Source organism: Salvelinus sp. IW2-2015, linkage group LG18, assembly GCF_002910315.2.
Source record: "Salvelinus sp. IW2-2015 linkage group LG18, ASM291031v2, whole genome shotgun sequence".
NCBI classification, from domain to species: domain Eukaryota; kingdom Metazoa; phylum Chordata; class Actinopteri; order Salmoniformes; family Salmonidae; genus Salvelinus; species Salvelinus sp. IW2-2015.
This window is the reverse complement of record NC_036858.1, coordinates 13,745,401-13,758,753: the sequence shown is the minus strand read 5'-3', so window position 1 is coordinate 13,758,753 and position 13,353 is coordinate 13,745,401. Positions and strand designations below refer to the sequence as shown.

The 13,353-nt window shown below is 42.2% G+C and overlaps 1 protein-coding gene across 2 annotated transcripts in view; it reads right to left on the bottom strand.

Moving 5' to 3' along the window:
* Nucleotides 1–13,353, bottom strand: part of ift140 (intraflagellar transport 140 homolog (Chlamydomonas)) — a 47,308-nt gene that overhangs the window by 22,481 nt on the left and 11,474 nt on the right. Inside the window, exons 7-18 of one of the 2 annotated variants that reach the window (XM_070448330.1) lie at nt 13,108–13,199; nt 12,591–12,697; nt 12,128–12,267; nt 11,653–11,856; nt 10,788–10,860; nt 10,516–10,607; nt 9,928–10,055; nt 9,579–9,696; nt 9,275–9,396; nt 8,952–9,075; nt 4,789–4,986; nt 3,012–3,256 (exon numbers count right to left, since the gene is read on the bottom strand). In XM_070448330.1, coding sequence (XP_070304431.1) covers nt 3,012–3,256; nt 4,789–4,986; nt 8,952–9,075; nt 9,275–9,396; nt 9,579–9,696; nt 9,928–10,055; nt 10,516–10,607; nt 10,788–10,860; nt 11,653–11,856; nt 12,128–12,267; nt 12,591–12,697; nt 13,108–13,199 — 1,643 coding nt within the window. The remainder of the gene's footprint in view (nt 1–3,011; nt 3,257–4,788; nt 4,987–8,951; nt 9,076–9,274; nt 9,397–9,578; nt 9,697–9,927; nt 10,056–10,515; nt 10,608–10,787; nt 10,861–11,652; nt 11,857–12,127; nt 12,268–12,590; nt 12,698–13,107; nt 13,200–13,353) is intronic. The other variant, XM_070448331.1, reaches the window with a different exon arrangement.

The window sequence follows — 13,353 nt, the reverse complement described above, 5'->3', positions numbered from 1 at the left end:
TACCAGGAGCACTATGCCAGCCTGGAGCATGAGAAGGTTCAGGTGGTCTTGGAGGAGGAGACCAAGGAGGAGAAGGAGGTGATCTTGGAGGAGGAGACCAAGGAGMAGAAGAAGACCAAGAAGAAATCCAGCTGCTTCAGGGGATGTTCTTGCTCAGAAGGTTCATAGAGGATGACTTTGAGTAGGTGAAGAAGAGAAGAGCAGAGAATTGAAGAGAAGAGAAATTAAGTGATGAGAAGAGGAAGAGCCACAATATTCCTTTGCCATTGATTGTTTGCAAATAAATTAATATTATGTTTAACTAAAAGTATTCAAGCCGTGTGTACCTGTTTCTGGTGGTTCTTGCATCTTTTCTTCAAACATATACTTTGACTAAATTCTATGAGGGAGGATTATGGTTAGAAAATTCTTCAAAGTTACTGGGTTATATTAAAAAAATGACGAATTAATCCAGGCTTACTGATGAACAAATCACATTGTAAAAGCAAAATGACGAGCCTATGTTATGCAGTGTTCCTCCTGATCTATAACAACGTGTTTGCTGTAAACGAGTGACATTTCTACATACTGAGACAGTTGCCCCTAAATTAAARTTATAAAGGTAGGGTAAAATGCTTTGGAGGCGTCACTAAGAAATAGCCTACAACTATAGATKGCACTGATAAGCATTGTCAAAATACCAAGACATATTGTGTGACCTATTAAATAGTGTTAGACTAGTGTACTTTTCTCTCATAGAGAAGGTTATACAGTAAACTCGCCAGATTGGACTTCACTACAACAATCATTGTACTGTTGACCATTGCATTAATACATCAGTCTAGCTGTACTTCTGGAGACTTCCTTTGTRTGACTCGGAAATGGACGAAGACGAAGCGTTACCCCTGTAAATAAATGGCCGACGGCAAAGGYCATTTTGGAAGTGAAGGCTGGTATTCACATGGAGCGATAGCCCTGTAGCGTGTCACCTGGTGTCAAGGACAACGTGAATGACAGGAAATTGCACTGGGGGATCTGGACTGAGCAGAGACATTCCACACTGTATCCGACATACTGTATCCGACATCCTGCGTCAGTATGTCTCCTTTAGCGTGTCTCAAAGAGAGCGGCAACATGTTCAGAGATATTAGTTCAAGTTCTAGACTAGAAATATCAGGTTGAGGTTTCGTCTTATCAACTTTCCATCTGCATTAGAGCAAGACTTGTACAACAGGTCTCATTAGCTATAACAGCTTCATCAGCATCAGCTTCATCAGCTTCATCATTGCATTTAGACCAGGACCAGAGTTGGTCGTATCAAATCACATACATCTAATATTTAGAGATAGGCCTATCAGTAAAGCTCTGCTGGGAGTTCACATGTACAGTACGCGGGTCTCTCCGTTGAATCATGTTTTGGCAGTTCAAAAGGCCGTTTCCATGGCAATGAGCCCCAGCAGATAGATGGAAGAGAAGTACATGTTATTGGTCACACACAGGACAAGAAGGGCATCATCCTGTTGGTGGGGATAAGCGGAGATCGAACACACTGGCTACAGTGACTGCTTTGAAGAAGGAATTGGCAGTGAAAATAACTGTCACTGCGGAACTTACTAAAGTTGTCATCAACCTATTAAACATAGTGTCATATCCGGCTAGCTAGGATAGGCTATTATCCCCTTTTGTATTTTCAAACATATTTGCGTGTTTGTACGTGCTCAAAGCAGTACTTCTGGGGAATTTAGGATTGGAGTGTCCAGTCACGTATTTGTCTATAGATGACGTCCAGGCTACTTTYAGGTGGCACCCTTTGTCACACACACATGCACACACACATCCCCTCTCTGACCTATTTCTCTGGTTGGCTGAAAGGGCGCTCTTTTAGAACCAAACAAGGACAAGGGATTTGTGTGTCACAGTGTGTTTAGAGAAGCACATCCCCTCACCATAACGTACAGTACAGTACACACACACACACACACACAAAACATCCTAAATCATGTCCTGTAATTGAAAATCCCCTTCATACTATGCTACTATAAGCAGAAAACGGTTTGTCAGATCATATCACAGCATCCTTGCTTTAAACACACTCCCGTCTCCGTCAAACCCCTCTGCTTAGGCTACACGTACGCTAGCCAGCTCTCATTTCCAATGGATTTGCTCTGCTGGTCAAATCAAAGCAATAATTGTGTCTGTTTTCCCACTCAAACAGCATTACTCAATAATCTTTCCTTTACAGTGGGGTTTCTTAAACTGGGCCCTGGGCATGTGAGAGGTGAGATGGTAGATTTTTCATTTTGGTCTAGAGCTYAAAAGGATGAAGAACCCCTGCTTTACAGATAAGGCCATTGCTCTAGAATTGTGAGCAAAATAAGTGCTCRTCTCAGTTCAAGGCCAAAGCTGTTTTGTTATAGTTATACCACCAGCCCACATAGAACATTTTAATCCTGAGGTCAGGGAGCGATCATGATCTTTCTATCCATGTTTGGCCTCTACAGCTGAAAGATTTGTGTTGGTTTAAAGAACCTGTCACAATGAAGTCTCCCATTGCAAACCTTCAGACAGAGAGCCTGAGAGGAATCAAGGTCATACCAACAATACCATCCCCATAGCCTTTCCTGAAGCTTTGAACTGGGACGTGCTTAGCAATTACTGGCTGTTAATGGGGCCCTGGTGTGGGCAGGAACCAGGAAGTGATGATAGGAAGCGGTGGCAAATGGATGGTGCACGGCTGCAGGCATGGCCATTCAGCACGTCTACCCCACTGCCCACTGATTGGGCGAAGCGAAGSCGTTGGGGGTTAGCCAAGGCGTACACATATGTGCAGACACACTCCGATACAATCGCACAGACGTCACACATCCCGCACTACTGGAGTCGGTGTYATACATATGATTGAAGAAAGCTGTCAGCTGTTAAATACTGTATTCTCCYCARAGACGGAGCACAGTAAACGTATCTTGCTTTTAACTTCTTGATGAGTTATCAGTCAGCGAGTGTTAAAACTAGACCTATCCAAGTTATCTTACCTCTTGATGAGCTTGATGGACTTGAAGGCCTCGTCCATGTTTCCGATGGTCAGGTAGAAGCTAAAGTTGAGCATGGCATCGCGGGTGGCCTTTTCACAGTTCTCCAGGCCCTGAAAGTCCCGGAGGGCTCGTCTGGACACCATGTGGGGGGACTGGGCAGCCGGGGCTGAGGCCTGGGCCAGGGATGGAGATTGGGTGGGGTCTGGAGCTTGGGCCTCCTCCGCCTCCGGATCCCTCTCACCTGGCTGTGAGATAACCAAGTATTAGCTATTTCAATACAATGTGACTWTAGAGATTTTGTGTTGTGCTTCCATGGGGTCTAGTTCTTTAATGCATTGATTTGTCCAATCTCATCTCTATTTCAAACACTTCACACCCGAATATGAAAATTCCCCACACAAACAATACTAATGTATAACTAAACCATGTGGTTTGTACTGATGAACCCTTTAGAGCAAAAAAGAGGTAGAGTGATTGTKGAAATTCAACATAATGGTTGGAGTGGGGTAAGATAAAGTTCCAGATTATTCTTTTTTTACAGATTTTTTTTCAGGAAACTCWTTATTGTCTCCAGAGATAGAATCTGGCTCTTGAAGCCTTTTTCTATTATAGCGTGATAACTTTCAATACTGGCAGCCGGCTCGATTACACACAGGTAAGATGAAAGAATTTGGCTCCTTGATTAGGAAGGGAAAATGACACGCACACACACACACACTATTGTAGCCACACCCAGTCCTTTATCATAGAAAAGTAGGCTCAATGAAAGGAAACATCCTCAGATATGAGATCTAGGGCTAGTAGGGAGATACAGACAAGAAAGGAATCTTAAACAGTGGAAATAGACATCTAAGAAGACATTGACCCTATCCAACCAGTGGAGTAAGCTACAGATATCCTATCCAATTCTATATGTCATTCTATGCTACAAGCTACAAAACATGGACCCTACAATTCTGACTTATGCATCTGAACACTGTGGTGCATTCTTCCTATGTAAAAACATATTTCACTTTGGATGGTCTAGATTACATTGTCCTGTTAATCATTATAACACAATGGAGGTTTTACAATGCCACTAGCCTAGGAAAAGAGGGTAAGACTATGGAAAAGCCGAGGAAATTTGCAGCACTGACTAACTGAAGGGGCAGTAGATACTTACTTCTGGTATAGAGATACCACCCCTCCGAAACAACAGCTGGTGTGAATGGAAGCCAAGCACAAACACAGACAGACATGCACATGCTCATGAAATATGACAAATTCACATACACTCAAGAAAGAGAGGGAAGAAGAGCCCAAGCAAAGATTATGCAAAATGAAAAGAAAGACTAACCGAGTTTTATGAGCATAACCTCTGATGGATAAGATGGGAAAGAGAAGCAAAAGAGCAACCCTACCTTACAAGTGATTTACAGATGTAGGATCTTAATTTGATCACTCTTTTGTTGATGAGAATTTGCCTGCACAGCAGGTTTAAAAAGGCTTCTAAAATTTGCAATTTCCACTTCAGAATTTCAGACTTGATTTGCAGTAACGTAAAATGTATCAACTCCTACAAAAAATGTCCATGAATTATAATCCACATAATATTTCAGATTTCCTGTTGCTACAGGATTTTTTTTCCTGCTGCAGCAAACTGTCTCAAATTAAGATCCAACATCTGTAGGCCTACTGAAAATCATGATAACATAATACATCATACGAACAGTACGTCCCTGGTAAATTAGAAAATCAGTACACAAAAGAGTAGCCATACAGTAAATAATGGCCTCACCTTAAGTAAAGGGATACCATTCAATACTCTGTAGGTAATGTACTGTGCATTGGTCATTGTCCCTACCTTACAGGTGAAGTAGTAGTAGGGAACATCCAGGGCCAGTAGGGCCTGCAGGCCGGCTGGTTTGGGGTAGGAGTCCTGCAGGAGGAGCCCATGTTCCTGTGTGCAGAAAAACGTCACCACGAGCACATCCACCTGCAGGAGACAGCAAATACATGCTATATGTTACATAGTTCATAGCACAGCGGACTCAGAACACACCATATACAGTACATACCGAACACATCCACACTTAATATGTATTCAGCGTTTCCCCTAGGATTATTTTCAGCAGCAGTGGGAAAGGGGGTGGGTCTCAGGGGGTTTTGTAGAATGGAGAAGGTCACTTCTGGTGACTTTTTAAAAGGACATTCTATTCTAAAATGCATGACAATTGAATTATGTTGACACCATCTTAAATAGAACTGATGCGTGCCACTGCACTCTATTGAGATGATGAGGAGCAAGCGGTGGCTGTGCACTCGTGGATCTCATTCGTGCCACTGCTCGCTCTGTTTGCTAGAATATATGCTGTAACTTGACACACTGTTCTTAAAGGGATAGTGCGAGATTTTGGCAATCAAYCCCTTTTCTACCCAGAGTCAGATGAACTAATTGAATACCATTTTTATGTCTCTGCGTGCAGTTTGAAGGAAGTTGAAGGTAGTTTTGCGAGCCCTTGCTGACTAGCGTTAGCGCAATGACTGGAAGTCTATGGAAACAGCTTGTATGCTGTTCCCATAGACTTCCTGTCATTGTACTAACGCTAGTTAGCAAGGGACATTCCTTCAAGACACATAAAAATAGTATCTATGAGTTCATCTGACTCTGGGTAGAAAAAGGTCGTATTGCTAAAATCTCGCACTATCCCTTTAAAAAAGTGGGTCTCTGCAGAAATATACAGTACTAGTCAAAAGTTTGGACACATCTACWCATTCAAGGGTTTTTCTTTATTTTTACTATTTTCTACATTGTAGAATAATAGTGAAGACATCAAAGCTACGAAATAACACATATGGAATGATGTAGTAACCAAAAAAGTGTTAAACAAATCAAAATATATTTTATATTTGAGATTCTTAAAAGTAGCCACCCTTTGCCTTGATGACAGCTTTGCACAGTCTTGGCATTCTCTCAACCAGCTTCATGAGGTAGTCACCTGGAATGCATTTCAATTAACTTCTTATGGCTGCAGGGGCAGTATTGAGTAGCTTGGATGAAAGGTGCACAGAGGTGCCCAGAGTAAACAGCCTGCTCCTCAGTCATAGTTGCTAATATTTGCATATTATTATTAGTATCGGATAGAAAACACTCTGAAGTTTCTAAAACTGTTTGAATTATGTATGTGAGTACAACAGAACTCATATGGCAGGCAAAAACCTGAGAAGTTCCACTTCCTGTTTGGAATTTTTCTGAGGTGGCAGATTTTCAACCAAGCTCTCATTGAAATTACAGCGAGATATTGATGAGTTTTCACTTCCTACGGCTTCCACTAGATGTCAACAGTCAATAGAACTTTGTCTGGTGACTCTAATGTGAAGGTGTGCCGAAGGAGACAGGAATTAGTCACCACTGCCACGAGCTGACCATGCTTTGACCACGCGAATTCACGTGATTTACTTCAGTTGAGCGATGGAACGGAGCTGCCTATCTAATTCTCCGGTTGGAACGTTATTCAAGATGTATGTTAACAACATTCTAAAGATTGATTCAGTACATCGTTTGACATGTTTCTATTGACTGTTATGGAACTTTTGGACATTTCGTCACGTTATAGTGGACGCGCTTTGTGACTTTGGAATTGTTTACCAAACTCGCTAACCAAAGTAGCTAATTCTGCATAAATAACGGACATTATCAAACAAATCAAGCATTTATTGTGGACCTGGGATTCCTAGGACTGCATTCTGATGAAGTTCATCAAAGGTAAGGAAACATTTATCATGTATTTTCTACATTTTCTGTTCACTCCAACATGGCGGCTAATTTGGCTATTGTTCTGAGCGCCGTCTGAGATTATTGCATGATTTGCTTTTTCCGTAAAGTTTTTTTGAAATCTGACACAGCGGTTGCATTAAGGAGAGGTATATCTATAATTCCATGTGTATAACTTGTATTATCATCAACATTTATGATGAGTATTTCTGTTGAAACGATGTGGCTATGCAAAATCACTTGCTGTTTTTGGAACTAGTGAATGTAACGCGCCAATGTAAACTCAGATTTTTTGATATAAATATGAACTTTATCAAACAAAACATACATGTATTGTGTAACATGAAGTCCTATGAGTGTCATCTGATYAAGATCATCAAAGGTTAGTGATTAATTTTATCTCTATTTCTGCTTTTTGTCACTGCTATATTTCGCTGAAAAAATGGCTGTGCTTATTGTGGTTTGGTGGACCTAACATAATCGTTTGTAGTGCTTTCGCTGAAAAGCATATTTGAAATCGGACACTTTGGTGGGATTAACAACAAGATTACCTTTACAATTATATAAAACACATGTATGTTTGAGGAATTTTAATTATGAGATTTCTGTTGTTTGAATTTGGCGCCCTGCACTTTCACTGGCTGTTGTCATATCGATCCCGTTAGCGGGATGCAGCCATAAGAAGTTAACAGGTGTGCATTGTTAAAAGTTAATTTGTAGAATTTCTTACCTTCTTAATGCATTTGAGCCAATCAGTTGTGTTGTGACAAGGTAGGGGTGGTATACAGAAGACAGCCCTATTTGGCAAAAGACGACAGTCCATCATTACTTTCAGACATGAAGGTCAGTTAATCCGGAATTTCAAGAACTTTGAACGTTTCTTCAAGTGCAGTCGCAAAAACCATCAAGCACTATGATGAAAATGGCTATTATGAGGACCGCCACAGGAAATTAAGACCCAGAGTTACCTCTGCTGCAGAGGATACGTTCATTAGAGTTACCAGCCTCAGAAATTGCATCCCAAATAAATGCTTCACAGAGTTCAAGAAACAGACACATTTCAACATCAACTGTTCAGAGGAGACTGTGTGAATCAGGCTTTCATGGTCGAATTGCTGCAAAGAAACCACTACTAAAGGACTCAAATAAGAAGAAGAGACTTGCTTGGGCCAAGAAGCACGAGCAATGGACATTAGACTGGTGGAAATATGTCCTTTGGTCTGATGAGTATAAATTTGAGATGAACGGATGATCTCCACATTTGTGGTTCCCACCGTGAAGCATGGAGCAGAGGTATGATGGCGTGGGGATGCTTTGCAGGTGACACTGTGAGTGATTTATTTAGAATTCAAAGGCACACTTAACCAGCATGGCTACCACAGCATTCTGCAGTGATACGCCATCCCATCTTGTTTGGGGTTAGTGGGACTATAATTTGTTTTTCAACAGGACAACACACCTCCAGGCTGTGTAAGGGCTATTTGACCAAGAAGGAGAGTGATGGAGTGCTGCATCAGATGACCTGGCCTCCACAATTACCTGACCTGAACCCAATTGAGATGGTTTGGGATGAGTCGGGCCGCAGAGTGAAGGAAAAGCAGCCAACAAGTGCCCAGAATATGTGGGAACTCCTTCAAGACGGTTGGAAAAGCATTCCAGGTGAAACCGGTTGAGAGCATGCCAAGAGTGTACAAAGCTGTCATCAAGGTAAAGGGTGACTACTTTGAAGAATATATAATATCAAATTTATTTTGTTTTGTTTAACACTTTTTTGGTTACTACATGATTCCATATGTTATTTCATAGTTTTGATGTCTTCACTATWATTCTACAATGTAGAAAATAGTAAAAATAAAGAAAAGCCTTGAATGAGTAGGTGTCCAAACTTTTGACCGGTACGACATATAAATAAATAAATGGAGGAAAAAAATGACAATGGGAAATGAAAAAAATATGAATATAGGGTAAACACTGGTATTGTATGCATGTATCATGTATGATATTACCGATATAAAAAAAAAAGTTATTGAAATTGATATTAACAAAATAGCACACTATCTTCGAAATACATTCTGAAAACAGGCCTATAATAGATTATTTGTTGTCAAATCTGGTTAATGTGATTGTGCATTACAGTATGTAACATTTTTGTGTGGTGGTATGTAGTACAATGAAGCCACCCCTACTCTGTCCAGATGGTCCATTTGGGGAGAGTTGACCAGTACCGTCTCACACACAAACAGACGAGGCTCGTTCTCGTCCCAGAAATGAGACACAGGACATCTCTCGCTCAGCTCTGTCAGTGTCCGTCTGGAACACACACACACAGTCAAAGGAACACACGCAGTCAGAAGAATACACACACACACACACACACACACACACACACACACACACACACACACACACACACACACACACACACACACACACACACACACACACACACACACACACACACACACACACACACACACACACACACACACACACACACACACACACACACCTTTCTGTGTCGTCGGCCTGTGAGATGCCACTAGGCGGTCTACCAGTGAAGAAGTCAAAGTGAGAGAGTGTGTCCATCTCTACGTCATAGAAGTACATTCTGTGGTCAGGTCTCCCATTCACCTGAGAGGGAGAAATAAATCAGCAACAACATAAATCAACAACTTGGTAGAAGTACAATTTAACAGACTTGGAAGTGTAGCAATTCAAATAACTTCATTGCAAATGACAAGAGCAAAGTTTATCTATGAGATCCTTTGGAGAGAAAAAAAGTCAAGGTTCTATGTCTCGGAGTGTCCACTCACCCGAGTGACCAGGATGCTGACTTGGTTGCCATTGGCGTTACACTTGACCGATCTCAGGGCTCCCAGATTAGGGGTCAGGTCCACTAGGTTCTTAGCACTGCAGTGGGCTTTGGCTTCTCTATACACACACATACAGTACAGACGTTTATACAGTCTATACAATGAAGTACACAATGAACCCTAAAAATTAGCTATGTATAGCAACACAAAACAATGGAGACCTGTAAAACAAAATAAYAAAATGGCCAAGCTCATTCACTTARACTGGCTAACGACACTGATTTGAAAAAGTGGTTGTGCCATTACAAGTAATGTAAATTGAGACATTTTTATCTGTTTTTGTGGATACCTGCGAGTGAGGTCAAAGACCTTGATGTGAGCTGTGTCTGTTCCCACCACCAGGTAGCCCTGACACACATTGAGCAGCACAGGGTTGCCCTCGGCCTCAGAGAAGGCTAGTAGCTGCTTCACTGTGCCCTGGGAGACAGAGTCAGAGAGATACACACTGCTTATTTACAATAGACAAAGACACACAATGCTTATCTACAATATACAGAGAAGGATCTTAATTTGATCACCTGTTGCTGAAAATTATTTTCCTGCACAGAAGTGTATTTGAGGTTTAAAAAGGCTTCTAAAGTTTGTAATTTTCACCAATTTGCCCTAACGAAAAARGTATCAACCCCGACAAAAATGTCCAGTAATTATAATCCACATAATAAATGTCCTGTTGCTGCAGGATTAATTACCTGCTGTAGAAAACTAGCTAAAAATTAAGCTACAGACAAAAACACCGAACTAGATTTGACAGGAGCCTTGAAGCCGTAAGAGGCAGTATGCATACTGTGTGTGTGTGTATCCGTGCGTGCATGCGTCTGTATGTATCTGCGCGTGCGTGACTGTGGATAGGCAGAGGGTTCCAGGTAAGGGGACTGACCTGTGGTGTGCGGACCTGGACTCTATTGGGCTCCACAGTGTAGATATTCTCATCATGCACAGCTAAGACCTGGGACTCACACAGGAAAGAGCCTGGGGACGAGCAGGYCGGGAGAGGAGGGGAAAGGGAGGATTCACACAGGGCTTAATTACACTGAGCATCTGTCTTAACGCAGTGCTTACGACCGTGTTATAAGTGCTTATGACCATGTTATGCAGTGCCATGCTGGTGTTGTGCAATGTTATCACTATTTAGCTGTGTAGCCACTTTACCTGTGTTGCGTAGAGTTGCCCCTGAGGGTTCGTACACAGTGACCTGCTTCCCGTTCCACACTGTGACTGTGTCCTGAACATACATCACGTAAACATCAGATGCCTAATATCTCAGTCATGGTAAAAGACCACTCAACACACCTCACATACTCCTTAGATAACACACCTGCTTGTGTGAGACAGACACAGTAAAAGTTTCACATTGAGCAGAAAACAAATTATTCGATAGCCTCCCAAGTCAAGCTAGACCAGGGGTTCCCAAACGTTTTTAGATTTTTTTAAAATTGCGAACCCAACATGTAAAAAAAGTGATGTAATCAATGACCAATGTTTACTTCTTTAATTGGGGCTGTGACAGTCTATTACAAATCAGTCTGACAACACTTTTGACATTATTTCAATGTGAATCAGAAACGGCTCTGTTCACATCAAAAACGGCTGTTTACATCAGAACCGGCTCTGTTTACATCAGAACCGGCTCTGTTCACATCAAAAACAGCTCTGTTCACATCAGAACCGACTCTGTTCACATCAGAACCGGCTCTGTTTACATCAGAACCGGCTCTGTTTACATCAGAACCGGCTCTGTTTATTACAAGCGCACATAGCGGCTATGAAACAAGCGCAATATTATAATTTTTATACAATCATCTCACCACTCCATTTTCAAATCAGGCGACGTGGGTCCCGACCCCTAGWTTGGGAAACGCTGAGCTATACATACACAGTTGGTGAGCAGAGCCCATTTTTGGCTGGTTACCTTGGTAGCGGGACCCATTTTTGTCTGGTTACCTTGGTGATGGCTCACGGGACACATTTTTGGGCTGGTTAACTTGGTAACGGGACAAATGTTTGGASTGGTTACCTTGGTGACGCAGACACCCTTGATGTGCATGTCGGAACGCAGGGTGAGGTGGGAGTTGGTGTTGAACATTGTGAGGCTGAGCTGAGATGGGGTTAGCTGTACCGCTGCCACCTGCTGGCCGAAGTGGGCAGACATGACGTGCTCACAGAGGATCAGCACTGTGGTCACACTGTTGGCAGCCAGCAGGTTCAGGTTGGAGCCCCACTGGAAACAAACAAGACAATTGCAACTGACTTATGTAACCGCACTCTCTCTATGAGTCCGGTGATTGTATTGTAGCCACAATCAGTGAAATTCAATATTTTAGACTAGGTGTCGACAAACGAAAAAGCACATTGGAAACTAATCTTGATTGGATCTGTCTGGAGAGGTGATGGACGAGGATATATTACACTGTGCCTGAGTCATCGCAAAGTGTCAATACAGTATAATGTAATACTGTAGTATAATGTGGTACTGTAGTAAAGTAGTGTACCTGGAGCTGGGTGACATTGCCCTCGATCTCCGTGGGTGTCTGTAGTTTCCACTGGGCCTTGGTGTCTGTCCTGGTGTTGGGCTGGCTCACCATCCTCCACAGAGCTATACGCCCCCTGTTGGTGCCTGCAGCTAGGATCTCTGGAAAGACGCAGGGGAGTGAGGGCGACATCATGAAACAATACAAATATGCCCAATTCTATGCCTAAATATGATTAAACAAAGAATTGCCTATTCGAGAGGTAAATGCATAGCATAGAATCTTGCCGACTCCAATGGTGGCCATTGTCATAAACAGTGTGCAGTAGAGACAATGGACATAGGAGTTGCTGGCAAGCTAACACAAACAGATCTGGGACTAGGCTAGTGGATGTATACTGTGTAATTGTAATCCATTTAACGTAAGTCTACCATAGCTCACCATTAGCCCAATTTTTCAGAATGCCAGTAATGTTCATTCCTACCTTTGGCTGTGCAGTAGGAGACACAGTTCAACACCTCTCCTTTCTCAAAGCCAAGGCTCTCATCCAGAGAAAGCACATAGTTGTCATCCCTCTCCAAGTCCCAGAGCCTACAACACAATGTATGTTAGCTACACAGTCAGTGTGTGTGTTTGGTTTTCCTATCCTTGTGTTTGGTTTTCCTAACCTTGTGGGGACCAGAAGTCCTCACAAGAATAGTTAACAAGGAACATTTGGACAAGTGGGGACTGGTCCCCACAAGGAACATTTCTAGTTTAGAATTAGGTATTAGGGTTAGAATTAGGTTTAGGAGTTAAGGTTTAGGAGTTAAGGTTAAAGGTTATGTTTAAGGGTTAGGGAAAATAGGATTTTGAATGGGAATCAATTGTTTGGTCCCAACAAGGATAGCAAAATCAAATCAAATTGTATTTTTTTCACGTGCCGAATACAACCTTACCATAAAATGCTTACTTGTGTGTGTGTTGGTGTGTGTGTGTGTGTGTGTGTGTGTGTGTCTGACCTGATGACCTGTTCCCCTGTAGCTGTGATGAGGAGGCCTGTCTCTGTTGAAACGATGTCTGCGCTTTGGCCACTTTTCCCACTCAGCTTCACCTGTGACAACAGAACACATAAACACAGTCACACACACTTGAATTGAACTGACAGTTCTAAGTAATGGCGCCAGAGGCTGCCGTTTTACGGGCTCCTAACCAACCGTGCTATTTTGTTAGATTTTTCACAATGTTTGTAACTCATTTTGTACATA